The sequence below is a fragment of the Castor canadensis genome, chromosome 6, assembly GCF_047511655.1.
Source record: "Castor canadensis chromosome 6, mCasCan1.hap1v2, whole genome shotgun sequence".
Taxonomy (NCBI): domain Eukaryota; kingdom Metazoa; phylum Chordata; class Mammalia; order Rodentia; family Castoridae; genus Castor; species Castor canadensis.
In genome coordinates, this window is record NC_133391.1 from 114193818 (window position 1) to 114220140 (window position 26323).

At 32.5% G+C, this 26323-nt stretch overlaps 1 protein-coding gene across 2 annotated transcripts in view; it reads left to right on the forward strand.

The window, feature by feature from the left end:
• The window catches only part of Ap3b1 (adaptor related protein complex 3 subunit beta 1), a 229497-nt gene that overhangs the window by 31357 nt on the left and 171817 nt on the right, over nt 1–26323 (forward strand). For both annotated transcript variants that reach the window (XM_074077237.1, XM_020184110.2), the window contains exons 3-7: nt 1516–1590; nt 11502–11597; nt 12196–12356; nt 14560–14626; nt 20441–20623. In XM_074077237.1, the coding sequence (XP_073933338.1) occupies nt 1516–1590; nt 11502–11597; nt 12196–12356; nt 14560–14626; nt 20441–20623 (582 nt within the window). The remainder of the gene's footprint in view (nt 1–1515; nt 1591–11501; nt 11598–12195; nt 12357–14559; nt 14627–20440; nt 20624–26323) is intronic.

Below are 26323 nucleotides of genomic sequence, written 5' to 3' on the forward strand. Positions count from 1 at the left end.
TAAGTTCTATAGTTCAGACTTCTGTGTTTACCTAAATGGGGACTATTTAAAGGTATACAAATATATTTTGAGAATTATAAAGAAAGAAATACAGATAGAAACAAAATGAAAATAGAAGGTAGCACATAGGAAATTCTAGATGAAAAGTGTAGTAAAAATTCTAGGGAAAATTAGGATTAGGAGATGACTTTGCAAGGGGCACTGAGTGGAATTTGATAATTCCTTAGGTAGTAGAATTTAGAAAGATAAAATGAATTGGTTGGTTATCTGATACAATCAAAAACAAAGAAGAGCCAGAAAATGTTCTGGTACTGAGTTAAGATCAGTTTAGTTGGATAATAGCATTGGTGTAGAACATTAGGTAAAGATGCTTAAGAAGTAATATTAGTGCACATTGTGAGGGTATTTACATATTAAGTGAGGTAGTTTGGACTTTAGGCAGTTAGGAGCTTTGAAGTTTTTTGAGGGAGGGCTGACATGACCAAAGCAGCTTGGGATGGAACCCAGGGTCTCATGCATGCTAGCAAGCACTGTACCACTGAGCTACATCCCCAGTCCCACAAAGTAGAGCTTTAAGTATATTAAACTGTCCATGATGTACATGGACATCATGAATAGGAGGGGGAGAAAGGTCCCTTGTGAGTCATTGTTGATCTATGCTAGGATAGTAGCAGTGAGAAGGGATTACTGTGAGTACAAGTATAAACAGAATCTTGTTTCTGTGTAGATATGAAAAGAGACCAAGATAATTATGGTTTCTGTTGTCTGGGAGAATTGGTGGAAATAGGAAATTCCACCATGAATGTCATTTTTATCTTGAAAAAATGAGTTTGGCTGTAGGCATAGAAACTTTGGGATGAGAAAGATACCAAGTGATATCTAGTTAGAGATAAGGAACTTGGGCTCAGAGTTTGGGCCAGAGTTTTGGGGAATTGATTCTCACATGTGGAGGTGAAAATAATGGGAGTGAGTGAAATCTTAGGAATTTCAGATATCTGAAAAGATGGTGGTACACAGAACTTCAGTGGGTGGGGAAAGAAGGTTTAGTGACGAGAACTTTGAAAAGTAATGATTGGACAAATACGAGAACTTATGGAAAGAAAATCAAGGGAGAACTAGTTTGTTCAAAGTAACATTTATCCTTCCTTCCCATTGCAAATGCAATACTTCTTTAATGTAAGAACTTGGAAAATAAAGAACAACACAAACATTTAAAAAAGTATTTGCAATGTGATTAGCTTTGGAAAAATATTGTATATATTTAAGTTATTATATAGTTCTTAATGTGCCTATGCATTTGTGTTTATATTGATACACAAGAGATTGTTTATTCTTTGCAGTGGATAGTTGAGATAAGTAAGATGACTGGAAAAAGTCAGTTGCTAATTACATAGCTTATGTGGTAGCATAATCTTCTAAATATTTAGTAGATGGAGAATTTCCCACAATGTAATTTGTTTTCAAATGACAATTTGAAAGAAGTTTCAGCCTTAATATTCCTCTTTTATTCTCCAGATGATTGCAAAAGGAAAAAATGCATCTGAGCTATTTCCTGCTGTTGTAAAGAATGTGGCCAGTAAGAACATTGAGGTACTGTTTTAATTCTTAATTTTCATGATTCCTTATGTTGTAAGGGAACCATATACTTTTCAGTTCTCCTACTCATGCCTTCTGCATCATTGGGACTACAGATGTCTTATCACCACACTGGCTTATTTGTTGAGATATGGTCTTACTAACTTTTTTGACCCAGCTGGCCTTGAACTGTGATTCTTCTAATTTATGCCTACTGAGTGGCTGGGATTACAGGTATGAGCCATCATGCCTAGCCTTGTGGTTTGATTTATGTTATCCTGTTTTGTAAATGTTCTTGATTTTAGCTATATTCTGAACATTATGAATTTTATATTGATGATTGCTAGATTTTGTTGTATTCCTTTAAGTTACATTGGATTTGTTGTGAGGCATTGGTCAGTTATGTGGCATTATTTGATTCTTTTGAAACATGCTCCTTGACTTTATTTGACTGAGTGTAGAAACACCTTTCGTTTGTACTAGTTGAATCCCACTATTAAGGTAATAACCGTAGGATTCACTCAGTGCTCCGTGTATTTACAAGACTTTCTCTGTGACTGGTGGAAACATACCGTTACTAGCTTTTTGTGATCTTTGCAGTCTATTTTGCCTACTCCCTTCCTCCATGTTTGTGTAGCTCTCTGTCTCCTCAGCACAGTTAGAATTCTAGATCTGTTTGGGTTGTCCTCCTTGCATTGTTCATCTGGAAAACTACTACTGATCACATGGAAAACCACTACTGATCTGGTGCAGTTTAGGGCTTACCTTGAATCTTGATTTTTTTTTTCCCTTCTTTTCAGGGTTCATAGACCTGTGGTTGCCTATAGTCAGGCATATGAAAAAAATGTTGTGTGTGTATATGCAATTTTGGTTAAGGTAGCAGGGTAAATCAGATCTTCTCTGGTATCATTTTTTAATTGTAGCTTTATGTCAAAAATCTAACTATTTTTAAAGTTTTAAAATATGTCTAGAATATTAAAATGAAATATATGAAATGTTACTGATCAAATAAAAACATTAGTCTAAGCTTTTCCAGCATTCTAAATAGAAGTTTTTCGATTTATAATTAGTAATGCTCTTGAAAATTCTTGTCCTCTTTAACCTCTACATCAGAGGTTCTGTAGCAGAATCTTGTAGTACATTATAGTTGGAATATAGTGAGTGAGCCAGCTATTACTGGCAACTTTATAGTCAGTTCGTATTTTTAGTTTTAAAAATATGGAACTTTCTAATGAAACAATCACTTAGGTACGTGGCAAATAGAGTAAATAAAATAACCATGACCTTAGGATGGCTGTCAACATTTTTAAGTAGAGCAATAAAAGATCAGATGGTTTGCACCGAGTTGTATGATACTTTACTGTGGTAACAAAAACAAGACTGATGTAAAGTAGACTCTTAGCTTTTACTTTAGTATGTATCCAATACAACTTTTTATAATACGCTTATTAGCTTAATAATCATGCATTTACATATTTAAAATTTGGAAAAGTAAATATAAGGTATATGTCATACAATTTCTAGAATACATTTCTTTTTTCCCATTAATTTTTTTATTAGGATATGTTCATTGTATAGGGGATTCATTGTGACAATTTCATATAGGCTTATATTGTACATTGGTTAGATTACCCCTAACATGTCTCCCTCAGTCCCCTCTCCGCCCTACTTAAACATATTGCAAAAGGTTTCTTTGTTCTATTTTATATATGAACTCTATCTATCATATTCCTTTACTTTAATCTCCTTTGTTCACCTTCCCCTTCCCAGAAGTACCCTCCCACACACTGTACTTATTTTACAGTCCTGTATTTCATTATTAATATCTAAGTTGATGTTCAAGGGGGTTTCTCAGTGTATCCCTGCTTTGAGTTTATTTTGCTTTGGTCCATTCAACCCCCTCCATTGCTTTTCCTTACCCCCTTATCTCCCACCCCCCGTTTTTCAACAGCTTTCAATCCTTATTTCCTCTACCTTTACAGATGTTATGTTTTATTATATTGTTGATGCTCTATCATTTGCTTTTCCTTTCCCTCCTTCCCTGAATTCCATAGAGTACTTCCACTATTACAAATATGTTCTACATATGAATTTGTGTATGATCATGTTTGTTTTAGTGTATGTGTTTATCTTTTGGATCTATCTTCCACGTGTAAGAGAAAACATATGGCCTTTGTCTTTCTGAGCCTGGCTTGCTTTACTTAACATGATGTCCTCCAATTGCATTCATTTACCTTCAAACCACATGTAATCATTATTCCTTATGGTTAAGTAAAACTCCATTGTGTATATATACCACATTTTCTTGATGTATTTATCAGTTGTAGGGCATTTGGGTTGTTTCCATAGTTTGGCTATTGTGAACAGTGCTGTGATGAACATTGGTGTACAGATGTTTCTTTTATATCCTGACTTAGTTTTGTTTGGATAGATGCCAAGGAATGGTATCACTGGATCATATGGCAGTTCTATCTTTAGCTTTTTGAGGAATCTCCACACTGCTTTCCATAATGGTTGTAATTTTCATGGAATCCATATTTCCATAATTTATTTTCCCATCAACTTAATTTTTCTGTTGAAACAATTTATATTATCAAACTCTAAAGAATAAGTATTTTTTATAAAAGATGTTTTAAAGTACAATGCATTTTTTCTATTAGATAGTACATTATGTATTTCTCATAGGCAAATTTTGCTACCAAAATGAATAATACTATTAAACTCTTGTACCCCTATTGCCAATTTATAAAACTGGAATAAATTAGCTTAACAGTGAATCTATACAACTTGATAAACTATATTTTATTTTAAAGACACCAATTTATAGGAGATGTTTATATAGTATTTACAATTTTACTCATGATTAATTTAGTTGATGTTTATTAAACACTATGTGGTTGTTACCTTGTAGGATTCTGAATTGACAATTTAATTTATTTATTCAGTGGTACTAGGGCTTGAACTCAGTGCCTCATACTTACTAGGCTGGTGCTTTATCACTTGAGCCACTCTACCAGCCCTTTTTGTAGTTATTTTTGAGATAGGATCTCATGAACTGTTTGTCCAAGCTGGCCTCAAATGGTGATCTTCCTGATCTCTGCCTTCTGAGGAGCTAGGATTACAGGCGTGAGCTTCTGGCACGCAGCTGAATTGACAATTTTAAATGTACTCTTTCTCTGATATTTTATGTCCATGTTATCTGAGCTACTTATTTGCTGTGTACTTTAGTTTTAAGGCTTCTGCTATAAGAAAATACGAAAAATAAATCTGAAAAAAATCAGGATTTGACTTGGAAAAATCATGAGGCAGAAGTGAGCTTGTTTTAGTGTTCAAGTCTCAGCAATAATAATGATTACTAACTTGCAAAAAATGCTCTCTGTGCTAGGTTGTTAGTGCTTTCCACAGATGAACTCATTTTATCCTCACTGTGAACCCTGTGAGGCTGGGTCTGTCATTATCTGCATTTTACATGAGGGTAGGGTGGCAAAGGGATTAAATTACCTGATCAAGGTTACACATAAAGCCTTTGACAGTCAGAACCTGAAAGTAGCCTGGCTTCAGAACCCATCTTAGACTGTTTCCTTTTAGCGCTATCCTTCCTATTGATGGTCCTCCCTTTTCTTTCTACCCCAGTGTTTTTGACTGTTACCAACATCTGTTATTAGCCATCCTTTGGGAATTATCTGGTATTGGTATAAGTTTTTTATGTTTTAGGTATGGATAGAAATGGCATCTATTAGAAATTTGTGGTAAATAAACTAGTCTCCTCTAAACTTCTAGTCTTGTTTAAACAGAAAATTGTGTACTAATTATTATTCATTCAGAGCTGTTAGGACTTTTCTGTTTGTTCTTTTTTTTCTCTTTACAATCAGATTCTCGTTTGTTGCCTTATGTTTATAACAAAACTGTCAGGATAAATATAATTATTGGTTTATTTGTCTTGGATTTCTTTAAAACTTTGTTATTTTTTGAAACATGATTAATCTAATATTATGAGAAAACTGATATAAACTTCTTAAAAAATCTGTGTTTAGAGAATTGATTGATGTTTCCTTTCTATCAAGTGCAAAATTTCATTTTTGCAAATACATGCTGCCATAGACACATAGGTGAGCTATAGTACGTCATCTATCATTAGATGTTAAATAATACCAAAAGTGACCTAGTAAGCAGTCAGTAGCTATAGTACAAAAATAATCAAAGCTTTAGTCAATAACTCATGAAGTTTGATGTATTAGTATTGATAAACTAATTAAACAGATCTGCCTGTGTTCTTCCAGCCTACTGGGGCTCTGCTATGATTAGCTTTACAGCAAAGAGTGTTGTAACATTGAATGAAAGTAACTGATCAGAGAGTGGTGTAGTCACGAAGCTTTAACTACTCCTATTTCTGGTCACAGAATGGTTTCAGGGAAAGTAGGCTTTTTCTGCACACCTGCAGCCAGTCAGTGCATAGGCCTCTTGTGGTCAATATTGATTGATTCTTATAAGAGAACTAGAACAAATTTGGTGTTTTGCAACCTTCTGTGATTTAATATTGTTATGCTTTTTGCCTTAACAGTCCCAGAAATCCTCTCCAATAGTAATTATAGCCATATCTGCTAGCTCAGCTGTGGTTCTGAATGCTTCATTGTTGGCATTATAAACTCCTAGATATATTCTGGACTTTATAATACAGTTTTAAAGCTGGTTATTCAGTTATTTGATAAATGAAAGTGTTGCTGAGAAGTCTCAAAGAGAGGGGAACAGGGTGGACTCAAAGTGATTCTTCTTTAAAACTTTCCAGAGAATTACAGAGCTAGAATTTAATAAGGAGAAAGTACCTTAAATGAGTCTTAAAAATAAATGACAGCAGCAGCAAAAAAACTCCCAAGTTTTACAAAGACTCTGGGGCCAGTCTTCTGATATCTATGGTTTCCACATAGTGTTTTGGTGGCTTTCTAGACATTGCTATTCAGTGACTTATAACTATCAGTGAGGCAATCTATTGAGAATTTTTTTCAGTGCTGGAATATGATTGAGCTGATAATCATTGAGCTTACTACATGCTGGGCATTGTGATCAGTATTGGCAATATGCAGTTTTCTCAACCTGATATTATAAACAATTCCTGTACTTAGTAATTACATATTAATTTCAAGGTGAACTCGGAGAGTTCTTACTTAAATACATCTTGCATGTTGATTAGATATATTGAGACTATTAACGAGTTAACCAACAAGTAGTAATGGCGCATTGTTGGGGACTTCAAAATCTAGTTGGAGAGAAAGTTACCTACCTTTAAGCAATTAGAGAAATGATAAAACTTAATTAAAACTTTAGTCCTAAGAAGTTTAAAAATTTATATTTCTACATAAATAAAATGTAAAACATTAGATATAGCTTGGATCATTTGGTTTCTTTCTTGGAAACCTAATTTTGGAATTATTTTTTATATTCTTATGTATGATCACTGATGTTTATTTAAAGGAACAGTGTTTCATGCATATGTTTATTTTTGATTATGCAAATTCTGAAGTTTGGGTAGCACTGGTTTGAACACAAGAAAGTGTACAGAATTTGTGAATTCAGATGGAAAGTACATTGTAGAAGTGGAATGAAGTTACCCTGACCTTACTACAAAAGTAAATTTCTTGTTGGATTGTTAATAGTAGTATCCCAGTCGATGGGCTTCTCTAATTAGAGGAGTCAGGGATTTTGAGGTAGTATTTAAAAAACAGTTTCCTAAGAATAACAAAGCTATATATTGGCCCTTGTGCATTGACTTGGATCATAAGATTTATTAAGGGTTAGGTGATCTAAAGCATTCTTCTTTTATAAACTGAAATATTATAGAGTAAAATGCAATTTATTTCTCTCTAAGATAAGAATACTATTTTAAGGAAATTTCATTCTTGGATGGTTTAACTGTACTAGATTTTCAGATGTCCTGGGGGAAGGGTAGCCACTTCTTTTGTTAGGGCTACTTTAAGAGAAAAATTTGAGGAGTACCACAACATGTAGTAGTTAGAAACATTCCCCTGTCTTCCTGGGTTACATTCTGATTCTGTAATTTGCTATCTGTGTGGCCTTGGGCAAATTGCATAAATCCCTGTGCCTTTCTTTCTCCTTGAATGAAGATAATTGTACCTAGGGTAGAGGTGAGAATTTAATAAGTAATAAAATTGTAGGAATAGGGTCTTTATTTTAAGGATTCGGTAAATTCTGTGTGAGAAGTTACAGTGAATTGAGGTGAAGAGCAAAAGCTGACCCAGGCAGTGTTTCTCTTTTTATATTCTGTGTTTCCTAGTTAATTTTAATACTGGCCAGAATGATAGAATTATTCATAGAAAAGAAAGACTGAGGAACTTCTTAGATGTAAGAAGATTGAGAAGACATGAGAGCTTAAATATAACACAATCCTGAATCTATAAACATAAAAAATACTATAAATATAGGATATTTGGAAATTTTAAATGTGGATTACTTACTAGGTAATATGTTATATTGATATTAGTACTTTCTGAAGTTGATAATTATAATCTTTACCATTGAAAAGTATAGATTAAGGCTATATATGATGGCCTTCAGTGAACTTGGAACTTTTCTATAGGTTATGTTGATGGAAGATGAAACATGTACTCAGTATCTGAAATAACAAGACAGTCAATTTACTGCTATAGCAAGGGATAGCTTTGTTTTTAGGCACAGTTTCTTTGGGCACAGAGATTGCTGATCTTTATGGTGGATTTTTGGAAAGGCTGAACTTCAGGGATCCGTGGACTTTCAGGGTCCTAGTGGGTTGGTGTCATCTGTAGAAGTGTGGTCGCTTGGGTAATGATACTGTTGACTAGTTGGAACTCAAAGGTATGTTTATTGGAGTTAGTTTGTTCTTAACTTGCTAACTTTCAGAAACAAGGGTGTTGTCACAGATCGGTTGACTTGAAAAAGCTGAGTTTTTGCTGATCTATTGAATAGGCTTAGAACAGTTCTGGTGGTTCCATGTTGCCACAGCTACAGAAAAAGCTGTCTTTTCTTAGGATGTGCAAAGTTAAAAATATTACCAGTTCAAAAAATTTTAAATAAAATAGTTAAACATATGGTTAAAATTAGAGAAAATGCTATTACTTTGTGTTGGTAGACATCTGGAAAGATGAGATCCTGAAATGAAAATATCTTTATTTATTTGGATACCATATTAATTAATGTTCCTTGTAAAAAAAAAAAAGAAATTATATAGAAAAATGTAAAGAGTGGAAATCACTGGTTAATATTACTACCCAGAGATAGTCTCTGTTGATGTTTAATTATATAGATGTCTTGGCTTTTATGCTTACTTGGTTTGAATCCTGGCCCTTCCATTTAATGGATATGAAATCTTGTTCATATTGCTTACTCTCTGCTTTGCTTCCTTATCTACAACATAGGAACCCCTATGTTGAGCCCCTGACTAGGAGGAAGTGTGAGGCCCTGAGTTCAAACCCTAATACCATCCCTCCCTAAAGGACTAATAATATTTGCTATTAATTAGCAATTATGTCCATTCTAAGTCATTGGTTTTATGTTTTAAAGTTTCTCAGTTGGGTTTTATCTTGACAACTGATGGTGACTGTTGATGAGTAGGGTGGTTTGTTTGTTGTTGTTCCTTCCTTTGTGGTCTACAAAGTAATGGTATATTTAATAATCAGTAGTATATCTTAGATTAGATATAGTATATGTGCACCTATTTTTTTTTTTACAATGAGATCATACAGTGCATAGTGTTTTAAAATTTAAAAAATTTTAAAAGGACATGTTTTCAGGGTCATACAGATTGACTCTATAATTCTGCTTATTGGCTATGTAGTATAGTGTTATTTGGATATATAGTAACTTATGGTTAATATATTAATTGGCATGTTATTGTTTTTAATTTTTGCTCTTGTGGAAGACTTTAAAAAGTGGAATTTGGGGGAAGGGGAATATCTCAGGGATAACCTGACTTGAATTTGAGACAAAAAGTGCAAATTATATTTGGGATTGTTTCTATTTGACTAGGTAGAAAGTTTGGGCAGATTATAAACTATAATGAGTACTAGGCTAAAGACTTCTGTTTTTAAGATTTTTTTTCTCTTATTCATATGTGCATACAATGTTTGGGTCATTTCTCCCCACTTCCCCCTGCCCCACCCCACCACTACCTCCCTTACCCCCCTGCCCTGTTTTTAAGATTTTGAGGAGCTATTGAGCACTGATGAGTATTTGGAAATACTTTTTTGTTGTTGTTAGTTTCACTTATAACTTTGTCCATATAATATAGATGAATAGATTAATGTCAACTTAAAATGGTCATATTTAGCACTTTTGTTGATGGGAAGATGTTAGATGTTATGCTCATTAAAAGTTTTCATTTGTGTTTATGAAATTAGAAGAGTAGTAAATAGGTTGGATTATAAAGCTAAGATATGAAATGATCTTAACAAGGTGCCATGAATGGTTGAATCTCAGTTGCTAAAAATTTCTATAGATATGCTATTTTGCTTTTCATTTAAGAAAAATTGAAAAAGAAGTCTCAAAAGGATTATTGCTCAAATACAGTTTTAGTTGGCAGTATATTTGGAAAATGTGCATAGTTTTAATCAAGAATTAGTTGTGTCAGTGAAAACATCACTGAAAACAAGTTATTATCTATTTTGTTCTCCTTGGACCTCATGTATCATTTGGAGTGTCACACTGAGAAAATATAGAGAAATTAAGAGTGAGTTTAAGATGAGGCAAACAGTGTGGCTAGGGAGATTAAAACTATGCTATATTAAGAGAAACTGAGGGATTAGGGATGTAACTCAGTGCTAGATCATATGCTTAGTATGCACGAGGCCCTGGGTTCAATCCTGAGAACAACTACCTCCAACAATGGGGGGGAGAGAGTAAAGGAAAAGATATCTTTTCCTTCCTTCCTTCCTTCTTTCCTTCCTTCCTTCCTTCCTTCCATCTGTCTCTGTCTTATCTGTTTACCTATCTCCCTACCTATCTGCCTGCCTATCTATCTATCTATCTATAGAGAGATAAAGAGATAAATGGATGTGTGAAGGAAAGAAGACCATGGCAGTTTCTTTAAATAGTCCAGATTGGTTAGTGTGTTTTTACTTTCTAGCATCAATTCCTGCTATTTCCCCTTACACTTATATTCTTTGAATGATCTGTAAACTTTTAGGTACCTACTTTGCCAATATATAAGAAAGGTGACTAAGCAGTGGTATCTGAGGGCATTTTGAGACAGGAGTTATACACTGAGCAATAGTTAAGAAACAGTTGATGAATTTTAACTCAAAATCTACTTTTTCATTTATTTTTTCCAGTCATAATTTTCTTATAAACTTAGTTGATTACATTGCCTTTAAAAAACATTTTCAGAACACATGCCTAGTTTTTTTTTGGAATTTTTATTGCACTACACTGATACTATAGTCACACATTATTCTTACTGAGCTAAAAATACCATTTAATGAACATTGGAATTTGAATACTACCAAAAAGAGTTAGAGCTCCAGCAGCTTTTGATAGATGAGAAAGTGTAAGCCTCCTATAACAGCTAGTTAGTGGGTAGGGCCTAAGTTGTTGTTCTTACCTATAGCTTTCATTTTTTGAGATATTTTTGCAATTCAGTTAATATTTTAATATTCTTACATGAATTTTGCTCAGGGATTCTAAAAATTTATATGCAAGGAAGAGATACCTTGACAGGATGTTCTGATTATGGATTGGATTATTAAAGTAGTTATGTCACAAGCCTTTTCTGTTGCCATTCATTATCCTACAAAGTAACATCTTTATTTTACAATCTCAGCAGTGACCAGGTTCAGTTACTTACTTGTGGAAAATTGAGAATGGATTTTGGTATAGAAAATATTGAGTTTTAAATTTTCACTCTAGCTAGGAGTAAATGACTTTTTTTTTTTTTTAAACAGATCAAGAAGTTGGTATATGTTTACCTAGTCCGATATGCTGAAGAACAGCAGGATCTGGCACTCTTGTCCATAAGCACTTTTCAGCGAGCTCTGAAGGTAAATGATACAGTGAGTAGGCAAATAGTATTTACAAGACTTTCACAGTTAAATGTGTTATTTAAAGAGGAGGAAAAATAATCCATTAAATAACCCAGTAGTGTCTTGAAAGAGTTAAAAGTCCTCCCATAGTGCGTGCTTGGTACCCTTAGAAAATAATTTATATAACCAAGTAGGACCTTGCCTTATAAATTACAGCTTCTATATGTTTATGTTCCATGTAATTGTCATGTATCAAAGAATTGTTTATCATTATGCCCTCTACTTGCTGAAAGTGTACAAAGAGAAGACAAAACATTTTGAAAGATAAAATTTATGACCTGTAGCATTTTTTTGAAATGCTAAAAATCTCAGCATATTTAGTAATAAACAGTCAGCTAGAATAATAACTATCACTTTTCTTTAAAACATTGTTCAGAGAAATAAACATTTACTTCTCTTTTGTCTTACCCATTTCTATATACTGTTCAGTTCATTTTCTGTTAAGCTTTCTTTTGCTATTTTTATATTCATTATTCCCTGTATTAACTATTTCATAAAGATGTATTTGAAAAATTATAAACTTGCAATTTTGGTGAATACTTTGCACTGTTTTCAGGACCCAAACCAACTAATCCGTGCAAGTGCTTTGAGAGTTCTGTCAAGTATTAGAGTGCCAATTATTGTACCTATCATGATGCTTGCTATTAAGGAAGCTTCTGCAGACTTATCACCATATGTTAGAAAAAATGCAGCCCATGCAATACAGAAATTGTACAGGTAGGTGTTTGTTAATACTACTAAAGATGTGTAATAGTACATGGAATGTTACAGACCACAGAGGCTTATTTTTTTTAACTCTTATGACCAGTTTGTTCTCCTCATACTATGTAAATTCAATGACTGTGTTTTTCCCCCTACAAATATTCTTTGCATATCTTTAATTTTGTTTTGGTTATAGAGATCCCCAAACAGGTTTTTATTTGTTAGCCTATTAAGACTTGTAAGGATTTATAGATTTTTGTAACTTTAAAATAATCAGAATTTGAATTCTCATTTATGTAGTCTGTATCATATACACATATTTATGTGTATTATTAGAAAATTGTCTTATCTATGGAGCTTGGTGGGTGAGAAATATGACTATTGTTTGAGGTTCATAGTTCATTTCCCCTGGTCTGTTTCTTTATACAGATTATGTTCATCTGAACTGTTTTATTTTTTTATTTGCCAGAGTACTATATTTGACTGTTTGTAGAGTTTTCAAACCAAATGTTTCTTCTCCTGTTTTTAACCTTCAGTACTTAAGCTATAGAAGCTGCAAAGTTGTCCCACTTTGTCTGTAAAATGGAGTTTTCAATACTAATAAATTCTAGTTTAAAAACAAACAAAAAAAAGAACACAGATTTTTTTTCCTGTTTATTGTAGAGTAGATTGCTAAATGTATTACTCTTACAACTCAATTTATTTTCTTCTCTTCCGTCTTTGTTCCTGCTGCTTACTTCCTAAAGTATGATTCTTTCCAGGAGCTGTTTTATTAAATAATCTTTTAAATGTAGTGATATTAAAGTATAGTGCCATACCATATTTGTATGATAGTAAATATCTGTACAGTATCTTGATCTCTGTGGGAAACATATTGTCTAATTAAAATTATATATCACAATTTGGTATTATTTTCTGTTATTTATTCTGCCGTTTATTACACAAAATAATGGGTTTTATTATGACATTTTTATACATGTATGTAAGGTATTATAATCATATTCATTCCCCCATCATCCTCTTGTCCCCATTTTCCCTCCCACTGTGTTCTCCCCACAATAGTTCCCTTTTTAAATTCATGGTTTTTTTGTCGTCGTTTTAGATCTAGATTGCACATATGAGAGAAAACATCTGCAAGCTTTTTTGAGACCATTTGTGTTTCTGGTGTTGTGTTCACAGTGTTGTATTATGTGCGTTAGATGTATAAATCAGTAGAAGATGTGGTACTTATTTATTTATGAATAATACGTGCTTTTTATTAGTATATATTGTACAAAGTGAGGGTTTTCATTGTGGTATTTCCATACATGCATATAATATAGTTTTATCATATTCACCCTCTCTGTTGTTCTTTCTTATCCCTCTTCTCCAGTGCCCCCTTTTAAACTTCTTACAAATTTTTATATGGGTTTTATTATGACTTTTCAAATGTATGATGATGTACTTCAATCATATTCTTCCTTCCTTCCTCTCCCTCCCGCTCCCTCTGCCCCACCCCTGCAGTATTCTCTGTTTATCTTCCTTCCCTTCCCTCTTCCCCCTTCTCTCATCTAGATTCTGCAAATGAGGCAAAACATGTGTATTTTGTAATCCTGAGTCTAACTTATTAAACCTGATGATCTTTAGTCCATGGGTTTTTCTGCAAATGATGTAATTTCATTCTTCTTTAACATCATATTTTTGAGAAAAAAATCAACCGTATGTCAAATAATTAAAGTAATTTGTAATTGACGAAGATATTAACACAATATATGTATATACTAAGGCCACTAATAATGTCTTTAATAGGAAAGGGGCAATGCTTAACCACTGAGCTATATCCCACCCCCTTCCACTGGTTTTTTTTTTTTTTTTGCAATGATGTATTCAGTTAAAAGTTAAAAATGTTTGCTGTCTTATTTTTTTTTCTTAGTTGATGGATGAATTTATGATATATGTACTTAAAATTATCTTCTTGAAGTTTTCCAGCTTTTTATTAGAAGTGAATTTATTTCAATATTTTTTTAATGACATTGGTATCTGGTTTAGTTAATATGAACAATTTCAGAGAGAGAGATTTGGACATTTATCAGAAAAATCATCCCATTTTACTTTAAATTTGTTTCTATATTGAAATAATTTTTCCTCTCCCTCTCTTTAAAAATTTCTCAGCATCCTTAAAATGATGAACATCACTTAAAGTGTGAAATACTAATGTAATGTCTTTTTATATTTTTAGTCTTGATCCAGAGCAGAAGGAAATGTTAATTGAAGTAATTGAAAAACTTCTAAAAGATAAGAGCACAGTAAGTAATATCTTTTTGTCACTATAAAGCAAAATTGTCCTTTATGTAAATAGTTATCATTTGCCATTGTATATTTGATATAATATTTATTGATTTCAAAATGCTATAAATATTAATGGAGCTCATGTCTATTTTTAAATATTTAAAGAACAGAAATTTCCATGTAATGAGAAGGATTGAATTTGGAATTTTAGTTTGTTACATGTCTATCAGAGCCTGAAGAAGGGCAAGTTAGGAGGAGTAAAATCTTTAATCTGCGGCTAAATTGTTGACTGCTTTTAGAATTGATGGTTTTAATTCAAGCAGTGATTTGTTAGGATAAGATTGAATCACCTGAGAACAAATAATTGTTTTAACATGAAGTGTTAAGAATTAAAGAGACACTGAAAAATTGTAGAGGTGTTGTTTTAGTATTAGAAGTGTTTTGTTTGTTTGTTTGTTTTTTGAGACAGTGTTCTTAGGTAGCCCAGGCTGGCCTTGGAACTCACTGTATAGTCCAGTTTGGCCTTGATCTTTCTATTGTCCTTCGTCTGCATGCCTACTGCTGGGATCACCATTTGGAAATGTTGTCTTTGAAATATAATAACTTTGTAAAGTAGTTCAGTGTCAGTTTATGTGGTCAATTTTTTCCTAATACCCAGTGAACACTTTCAAAAAGTAGACCCAGAACTCATATTATTTCTAGCACAATGATTTTCCTTTAGGATTATATCTTTATGTTCAACTGTGATTTTCTTCAGAGATTCAATTTTATATAGTTAGATCTTCATTGCCTATCTTATATTTTACTCACTGTCTCTCTAAATCTTTTTACTATTTTTTTTTAAAATCTTTTTGTTTTCCTTGTTCTTTTTTGACTTTCCTTTAATGTCCCCCTCCTAAATGTTCATTCAGTGATTTTGTTGTAGCTTTCAAGTCTGATTATTTTTCTCCCTTCAGTTTCTTCTTGGTTTCATCAACTACTGTTTCATTCCCTCATGATTTCTTTTGGTAGCTTCTGTTTTTGAATTTTGATTCATATTACTTTTTCCTATCTTTTTATGCTTCTTTGAGGGTATTTAATTTGTTTTGGAGTGTTGTTATAGTTTCCTTTGCTGCATTCTTGATTTTATTTTTTGGGTGGGTAATTTTCACTGGCTAGATGTGATTGAATACTGAGGGCACTAACTTCATCAATGGGTGAATATTGATGAGTTCATAATAAATGGGGCCTGTTTGGAGGAATTAAGTCACTTGGCGGGGGGTGCCTTTGAATGGCATATGCTGTCCCTGGACCTTTCATTTCTTGTTCTCTGACTACTATCCACCATGAGGTGAGCCACTTTGCTCTCCCATTTGCTCCCTGCCCTGATGTTCTGCCTCACCACAAAAAAGCCAGGGAGCAAAGGAGCCAAGTGACCATAGACTGAAGTCTCTGAAACTGTGAAGTAAAACAAATCCTTCCTCAACTTATTTTGTCTCAGCAATGAAAACTGACTAACACATGTAGGGTGTTCTTCCTGTTGATTTTAATTTACTCTTGTGTCCACTACTAACTCCAGTCTGCTTTGTTTTGGGCAATGATTTTTATTATACTTTCATAGGTCATTGTGCAAGTATGAAAATAAGCATGAGAATAACTCTCTGGGACTTAGGCTATTCTATTTATAAGTAATTTGAGGTTTGGAAATTTTCTTGGTTTGAGTTACATTTTTGGCATGAGTTTTGGTCCTTCTGTTTTTTGGAGAGCTGCACTGGGAGATTTGAATTCAGGTTTACACAAGTACCAATAACTTGTCTACCCAGTATTTATGTTTTTAGAATGTTTGCTGATAATTTTTCCCTTGGTGTGATTATAATCCACTATAGGAAGGTTAAAAATAAATTCTGGTATCTACACAAATATTTATGGATTTTACTTTATTTGTTGGCATTTTTGTTGGCCACATGTAATACTTAATTGAAGGAAAGCAGATATACCCTCCACACACTTATAATGTCAGCACTGACATTTAAAAATCAATAAGTAATCACTAATGACTTTTATTTTAAAATTTCTCAGTCACATTTACCAGGTCTATTTTATTTCCACATTTTGAGAAGAAATTCATTCACTGGCACTTCTTGAGATCATTTTGATGATGATGACACTGAAAGATTTTAATCTATTAAAAACTTTTTTTCACTTGTTTTGATTTTGAGACATACCTTCTGTTGCTTTTCTTAGGCTAAGAAGGATGTCCTTACTATTGAGATTTCAAAGAAGGCTCTGTAATTTTCAATTTAAGAAAAGGTAGCACTATAATCATATTAAAATATAATAGAATGGTTTTCCTCTTTTACTAGAAAAAGACTAGTTCTTTCCTAAAAATAAATAACATTGGGTTTAGGGATACAGTCATGTTAGCATAACTGGAAGAATACTTAGTGTTACTGAGGTCACTATTGTCTGAAGATATCTTTATGTTTTAAAGACATTATAGAAATCTTAACAATTGTAGTCACTGAAATTAAAAGGGAACATTGTACCTGTGTTTTGTCATTTCCAATCAACTGTTACGGTACTTGTTAAGGTAATTTTTATATATTCTTAGAATCTTGCCATTTTCAACTGCCTTCTCTATCTAACATGTTCTAAATACCTTTCTCCTTTACTGCAAACCTTTACTAATTTTCACTTATGAATTCATTTTTCAAATTTATAACTTGTGCTTCTTAGAATTGTAGAAATCCATATTTATTTAGCAATTAAAGCATAAAAATGGACTTCCTTCTATTTAGAACGCCTCAAAGGCAGAGTAGTATTTGTTTCTTTGTCATTTCAGGTTGGTTTCTAGAAAACAATTTCTTAGGAAGGTAAATTGTCAGTGCCGACTGAAAAACTTGAGTTGTTTGTTTATATATTTTTGATAATACAGTGTTTCCTGTCCTTAATTTTAGCTCCAAAATTATGTTTAATGACTAGATTGGTAGTTCATGGTTAAACAGTGTGGGTAAGACACCATTTGATAAGTTATTGATTTAATGTTGGTAAAAGCCTGACTGTTATGGGGAAGAAAACACCCCTGAATTTGTACAAGTGTTTTATTGTGATAGATCTATTATCCAGCTATTAGAAGATAAATGACTGATCTTTCCTATTTTCCATGCCTCAAGAAAATTGAAATAAGAAGGGGAATATCATTTGGGCTGTATGATTAGGGCTGGTTGGATGGCCATTAATTTAAGGGAAGAAAATCTTGGCAGCATTGGCCAACTTACACCATATTATCAATCAAACCTTGACGCACTTCTTATGATGACCCAGCACTCTCAGGTTTTTGCAGCGTTAATTAGAATTCATGGCAAAATAGATGCAAGGAAACGTTTTGTACCCTTCATAATTTTATAGAAAATTTATTGTTATTAGAGGAACCATTTGCTTAGTGTGATTTTTTTCATTACCAGCTTGTCAAATAGCATGGATAATCTAGAGAAAATATGAACTCCATAGATGGGGTGTCACTTTTGTTGATGGTTCATGTAGTTTACCTTGGAGCACAGCTAATGGCTGAAGTTCATAGCAACAGCACAGAAAAACGTGGCAACCAAGAAGAGATAAATGAACCATGTTTATTGCTTTAATATAAAAAATACATAAATGGAAAACTGCATTTGAATTTGATGAGCTCATTGCTAGTTTTGTTGGAGTGATTTATTTTTCCCCTTATATGAAAAGCTACTATTGACACAGTGAGATGGAAATTAACTGTCTGTTTTTTAGGAACTAATATTTTTGGTTTTAACATTTGAGTAGATCATTTTATTTTAATTCTGAATGTTTTATAGAATGTTGAACATTTAATAGACCAATATTATCAATTCTTCTGCTGGTGTTTAGCCGAGGGTCAGATTGTTAAAACAAAACAAAAAAAAACAAAACAAACTATACAATGAAGAAAATATCTAAAATGGTCAGTTTTATTTTGAAAAGGTACTTTCTTTATATTCTAATAGTTTTAATAATTTCCTTGTGGCTGTTTTGTACTTAAGTAGTTATTTTCTTTCCTTTTTATTTTTATTTATATGTATTTTAAATGTGTTAATACTTTATAATTATGTATTTATAGCTCTTGATTTAGTAAGTTTAATAACATGGAGTAGCTGATTTTCCATTTAATTGGTGTCCAAACACATTTGAAAAAATAATTTCTAGGTTTAGAAACACCAACTTAATTTTACATAGCATTTTAAAAATTAAAACTGTTGAGTTCAGTTTTATAGATTATGCTAAGTGGTACTTGATTTTTGTACTTTAACACCCTTTGTCAGTTGATACAAATATTAATTTATTAATTTTGTATAAAATATCTATAACATAGATGTCACAAATAGTAACTTATTCGTAGTTTGGTGTCATAGACTTAGTTCTTTTAAAAGATTTTGACATTGAATTAATTTTAATCTTATGGAAATGTGATTATCACAGAATATAATTTCTGAGGAGTAATTTATGTAGAAGACATCAAGATGTGTATTTGAGAACATGTACTTAACTTCCTTTCCATATCAATAACAAATAGAAAATTATACGTGTAGTACATTTTTATTTAGTCCACACAAATAATCAATTCTTTGCTTTTTCGACTGCGGTACATACATGCTGGGACCAGCAGGCACCAGTACATGGGCAGGGCTGGAGTCAATAAATGCAGCTTCACGTTTATACTGATTGGTAATTCATAAAATCCCCACAGGACTTGAAACTTGTTTAGCATAATAGCAAGTCTATATTCTGAGCTGTTTTCTTTCAATTGTATTGTTGGTTGCATATTAATAAACTAAATGTCAGCCAAGTAGAGGTGCAAACACTCAAAAATACGAATATCATTGTATCTAATATTTTTCAAAAAGTACCATTTCAGTAAGTTATATTTCTATTTAATTGCTGGTTTTAAGTCATTGGGGAAATTTTACACACTAAAATGAAGCTCCCTAGGGTTCAGAAAGAATAAGATATTAATTTGTTTTTTTTAAAACTATATTGTTGGCCAAGTGCACATACATCAATGGTATATATATATAGAAGTGTTTGTATATTAAATATTCTGCTTATGTTGTATCTTTATGCGAAAGGAATCTTAGTTTCACCTAAGATTTGTAAAGCACAATTCATAAATCAGCACTTAAGATTCACTAATTTGACCTCAAGGAAAACTGCCTTTTGTTGGTAATAATCATTCCAACTTACACACATTGTTATAAAAGTAATAATCTAATAAAATTTCAGGGTATAGTCTTTGAAAATAAGTTATATTGGTAAAAACAGATGGATTAAGATGTATGAGATTTGGAAGAGTTTTTCTACTAAAGACATTTATGAATTTCTTACATGCTTTTTTAACATAAATTCATTGTGGAATTGCTGTCATTTTCATTTTAAACCAATAGTGTATCTTTGTTATTGTCTTGGTTCTTTTTCTGAATATTGTTACAAACTACAACATAAATCTTTAGATTAGGATTTAAACTAACTTTAAAAATGTAAAATGTGAATGATTAATGTTTAATTCATGTATAAACAAGTTATTAGAATTTAACCCCATAAAATAAAACAACCAGAATTCATCTCTCTTCAAAAATGGATTTGTTTTTTAGACAAATTGCAAATATTAAAATTACTCTTTGAGGGAGTGGTACTTTAAAATTTGTTATTCAAACAGGAAGGATCCATTTTAATTGAATGACTAAATATTTGAAATATTGATCGTTATAACACTGATACCAGTCACTTGAGTAGCATCTTTGATGGGAAGAAAATGTTTTTTAATGAGTTACTATTTCTTTCTTTTGTAGCTGGTAGCTGGCAGTGTTGTGATGGCTTTTGAGGAAGTATGCCCTGATAGAATAGATCTGATTCACAAGAATTACCGCAAGCTATGTAACTTACTAGTTGATGTAGAAGAGTGGGGGCAGGTTGTCATAATCCACATGCTAACTCGATATGCCCGCACACAGTTTGTCAGTCCTTGGAAAGAGGTAAGTGCTGAACAATCTTCTGTTTATATTATATAATGAGAGAGTGGATAATCTTTTTAAAATGCGTGCAACAAATTAAGAGTAGTGAAATACAGAAATCTACATATTTAATGAGGGCTCATTTTCTGGGAAACCAAAATAAAAAGGCCAGTGGCCCTTGTTAGGAGTGGTAGTGTGACACAGTATTTACAATGACATTGTCAAACCATGGATGCTTTTGTTAATACTTTTCCCACCTTTGAGCCCCAGCTACTACAGGTACCAATTTGTAAAAATTGATAAAGTGTGAGTGTATAACAGGAATTTACACCTATGATAATTTTTTACCTTTATAAATGAATATTGTTGCACTTTTAAACTACTTTTTCCAAGTTTTGTATTTCCAAAATGTGTTTTCTTTTAAACATATAGCATTTTAGTAAAATTAATAAATATACCTTAAAGCAAAGTTGTTTTCCTTTGAAGCTTACCATTTTAGAAATTAATTTTTTTGCATAATTTGTAATAGAGTTCACTCAGTATATATCTATTTCAGAATGAAATGTAAAGCTTAAACTTGTGTAAAGAAATCCTTAACTATTATATGAATATTACATTCATCTTTTTAAAATGCAGTATTACAGTTTTAAAAAATCAGTTGTATAAAAAATAAAAGATTAAAAATCTCCGATAATGGTAAAATGGTTTATACTCAAACTTACGAATAGGCTTTCAGTGCTCAGTACATCTTGCTTTTGTTAATTAGAAATAATATTCAAATGAGAGAAGATGAATTAAATTGACACATGTTCATAATGCATGCTTCAGATGACAAGCTTACAAATAATTATAAAATGTTTCCATGTTGACTTAGTATTTGTTAGTATTAAAAACCATTTAAATATTTTCCACCTCAATGTTTATTTATTTATTTTGGTGGTGTGTATTGAACCCGGAGCCTCACACATGCTAAACATGAGCTCTACCACAGAGAACCAACACTCTTTTTTTTTTTTTTTTTGGTGCCACGGTCAGGTTTTTTTTTTTTTTGAGATAGCATCTTGTTATATATGCCCTCAATTTTGATATTAGCAAAGTGGTTATATTTTGTTACTTACAAATTAAAGTATATTTTGAATTATTAAGATAAAAGTCATGCCATTTATGACTCTTAAATTGAAGAAATTTTACTGTCTTTTGAATTTTTATTTTATAAAGTTAATTTCATTGTTGATCAAGGTATGGTTTTGAAGGCAGTAATGTTAGATTAAACAGTATGTCCATGATGAAATATCTTGGCTCTTTGATGGTAACTTTAGGAAGGCAGCCATGCTCACCACTATACCACCAACACTTGATGGTAACTTTAACAAGAGATTTTTATTGCTAGCAGCTTATTTGTTGATTTCAGCCTTTCAAAAGTGCTGCTTAGATACATTTTTCCCTGTTGTCTAAAGGTATAGGTCATTTTGGCTTATCTAACCACTGTAACTATTTTAAAAATTTAATTTTACTTTCCTGTCATTGTCAAATCATTTTCAGTAGCTGTATGGAAATGACTCTTTGCTTGTCGATATGTAGAAACTGCAGCTAAAAGTACTTACTGTATTTTCCAAAAAAATTTTAATGGATATAACATGTTTTTGTAGTTTATTTTTCTGTTACTGAAATTTTATTTCATCTTATTTTATAAATTAATAAAGCTATGTACAAAATCAAGAAATTAATTATTACACTATAACATGCATTTATTCTTTTGACAAATAATGGAAAAAATTGGGACTGTATTTGTTCTTTCCTGTGTTTTCAAATGTTAATTCCATGAGCATTAATTATCACAACCTAAGAGGAAATCTGGTCATTGTTGCTAGCATGCTGGAATTGGGTTAACCCACTTGATTTCTTTACCATTTATTTGTCATCTGACTGTGGCCTTATTCTAAATGCTGTGGTCATTAGACTTTATGCAGTGGTTTTCAGATGTGCACGTCAGCCCTCAGGATGCTGTAGCACCACCTCAGGAGCAACCACTGGGCAGTGGTACTGTAGATGGCTGCACTTGGGTCTCAACCACAATCCCGCTGACAGAGCAGCATTCTTTCCCTGCCTTCTGATGCAGTTTCACATAGGATTCCTGTTAAATGCCTTGGCTTAAAGGAGGGGGGGGGGGCGGAAAGGACAGAAAACTACTTAAATAAGATTTGTAACTCTTAACTAACTCTAAACATTTTCCTTTTTAAATTACAGAAGCATTTCAGGTATATGGTAAAATAAATATGTTTCCTTTGTATAACCTCTTGGTTGATCCTTGAGAAGCAATTACTGGTAACCATTTAATTTCAACTATGCTAGTAGTTACAGTTTTTACTTTGGATAAAACATTTTACTTTATTTATTAACTCAAATTGACGTTTATCCATGGAAAAATTATTTGATTGTTTAAGTTCTATTAGAGAGTCTTGTTTAGCCCAGAATAATCAAGGTAATAGGCTTGCATCTATATGTTTTCATTTATGTTCTGTTTAGAACCAGTGTGAAAGATTTAGAAGAGTAAATTGTAATATTTATACTAATTTTGTAGTGTTAGAAGTAGGAAGTGTAAGAGATGCTAGGCTCTTTGTTCAAATACACTCATGAAATTAAGGTTCAACTGGATGATGTCCATCTGGACCATGTCCGTGTCTTCACTCTGTCAGTCAACACACTTCATCCTTTTTCTGTGCTACTTATCATTTTGTTTTACTGCAGAAGTAGAGAAGTCCAGCCATTTGTAGTCTTGGAGACTTTCTGGGCTTCATGTTGTTTCCAGCTTTTTAGGATGATGTATATTTAGTTATAGAAGTTAGCAAATTGAGTCACAAATCTGAGTTTAAATTAGCTGGGAGGAACTGAGAAATATTGAGCATTTATATCTGCTTCTTATTTCATATCTGATGTGAAGTGCATACCCTGTAATAAAGAATGGTTAAGATTATTACAGAATAGAAAGACAAGGTAGAACAGTACTTCAGAGTCAGAGCTGAGTTGGTTACCACCTTTACCACCGATGTATGTATTGTTTCATGAAAGCTGTGAAGAAGAAATGGCTTCGGTTTGGTAAAACATTCACTTTATGTATAGGCAGAAGTCACATGTGTAAATGCTGTATGAATACCATTTTATTGTAAATTCAGGGCCAATTTACCTAGAAGTAAAAGAAGTTTCTATTGTGTAAATAGTGTCCCTAAAATAATACATTGACTTAAAAGTTATTTAAAATAAAAAGTTACGTGATCAACACTCTGAAAAAGAATATTCTGACACTTAGCAGTTCATCATTTTGCCACACTTTTTTTATTTTGTGTGTGTGTGTGTTACTAGGGTTTGAACTCATTGCCTTCTGCTTGGTAGGCAGTGGCTTTACCACTGGAGCCACACCTCCAGCCCATTTTTGCTTTAGTTATTTGTCAGATATGGGTCTTGTGTTTTTGCCAAGGGCCAGCCTCAGAACTCCATCTATGCCTCTTGTACAGCTGCGACCATTGAGTATGTGCCACTGCTCCCTGGCTTGCTGATTGAGATGGGGGGGTCTTGCTGACTTTTACTGTGCTCTTCCTGATCCCTGCCTTCTGAATAGCTGAGGTCATAGTGTGAGCCACCGTGCTCAGCTTGTACTTTGTTTTTAAGGTAGGATCTTGTTAATCTAGCTATAGCTGGCTTTCTAACTTTACATCAGCTGGCTCTGAGATTCTCTTGCCTTTGCCTGTTTAGTCACAGGGACTATAGTAATGTAGTACCACACTTGGCTATTTTGCTGTATTTTCTTATTTGAGATGGTACAGTCAGAGTTTTTATATCCAATTTACAGATGAAGGAACCAAGGCACACAGATTTTAGCAGGTCATCTAAGACACTGTTGCTTATAAAAGGTGAGGCTAGAAACAGTTATCTGATATCCATGCTAACATTCTTTCCTTTATAGTCTATTACTTCATGACTTTTAAATTAAAATATTTTGATTATTTTAATAAGTTTTATGTCCTTGCTTTGTGCTTCTGTCAAAACTAACTTCAAAGCTCCCAACCCATAGTGCTCAAATGTTGCAATTAGCTAAGAAGTACAATTAAATTTTCTTTTCTTTTTTTTTTTTTGTTCATTTATTAACATGTGTATACATTAAGTTTGCTTTTCAAAGAGAAAAATCATGTTTCTCCTGTAATTTTTAAAAAAATGTATGTTAGTATGTCTGAAGGGTAGCAACATTATTTTTTTGAGGAATTGAAAATTAGTAGAAATACTTTTTGAGATGAGCTGATGTATATGCTTTTGTCAGTAAGCCCTCAAATGAACACATCATATACAAACAAGCTTCTTCAGGGCAGAAGAGATTTTTAATTTAGTTTATTTGTATCATTATAGATCAGTATTTAGGCTGTTTATATGTAAATGTATGATTTGAGGAACAATTAAGTGTTGACAAAGTAGATTGCAGTCATATCAATTGCAGTGCATTTTCCATAATTTTTCTAACTGACATCTTTGATGATAAATAGTGGATACCAAGTCAAAGCCGATTATACAGTGCACTAGGAATTCATGGGCTGTCAGGGAGAAGACCGATTGACTTTAAATTTACATATTAATGAGAAGATTTGTTAAGAGGGTGCTTGAGTATAGAAAATAACAGCGTATTTATAGGGCATGGCATTTTATAAATAAAGCTGATGCAGGAAAATGGAAATTAAACCTTTTAGGTTAATAAATTCAAGAGAATGCTAAAATGCACATTTGCATTTTTATTTTCTTAAGTTTACTTTACTCTTTGCAGTCTATGTGGGTTGTTTTTTAACGTAGGTCAAGTTTGTGTTATTTTCAAGGATATAAAATTACTTAAGTGTTTTCTTTATCATTCAAATCCATTGTGGGAAAATATGGAGCATAAAAAAATCTCTAACACTGACATTGCTTTGTAAAAATAATAATTTTGAAAAATAAATATGAATCAAAGTAAAGTTTGAGCGTGAGGGAGCCCAACAAACCAAAACAAACCCAAACTCTGTTCTGGCATTAATTGTAACACAAATGAAATTGACATTGAATCCTGATAGGAATGTTTTTAATTTTATGAATTAATAGTGAACTTTCTGTAGGAGATGACAGTTTTGTAAGAATTACCAAAATATTTTACTTCAGTAATTTGGAACTTAAAACTAAATATCCATCATTACTTTTCAGAATATCAGTCCAGGTAATATAATTCTGCTGGCATTATTCATGCCATTTGAAAATTGGAGTGATTAATTTACTCTTATCTCTCTCAGTATATCTCTACTTCAATTATAAAACTTTACATAGGTTTAAGAAAGTTCTTACTTTAGAATTTTGTTTAAAGTGTTTTTAATAAGTTTATAAGTTTCTTCAGAGGTAGGTAGAAAATAAGAGGTCATCAGAATGCCAAATTAATTTTATATGGTTCTTTTTATTTTGGGTGGTACTGGGGCTTGAACTCAGAGCCTAAACCTTGAGCCACTCTTTCAGCTGTATTTTTGTGATGGTTTTTTTTTCCCGAGATAAGGTCTCCTAAACTATTTGCTTGGGCTGGTCTTGTATCACAGTCCTCCTCAGTGGCTAGGATTACAGCTATTTGCAAGTATAAAGGTACTTTGGGGAAGCACTTTATGTACTTTCCATCTGAGTCCTGTTTTAAATTACCAAAATGTTGGCGATTATTACTTTTTTTAC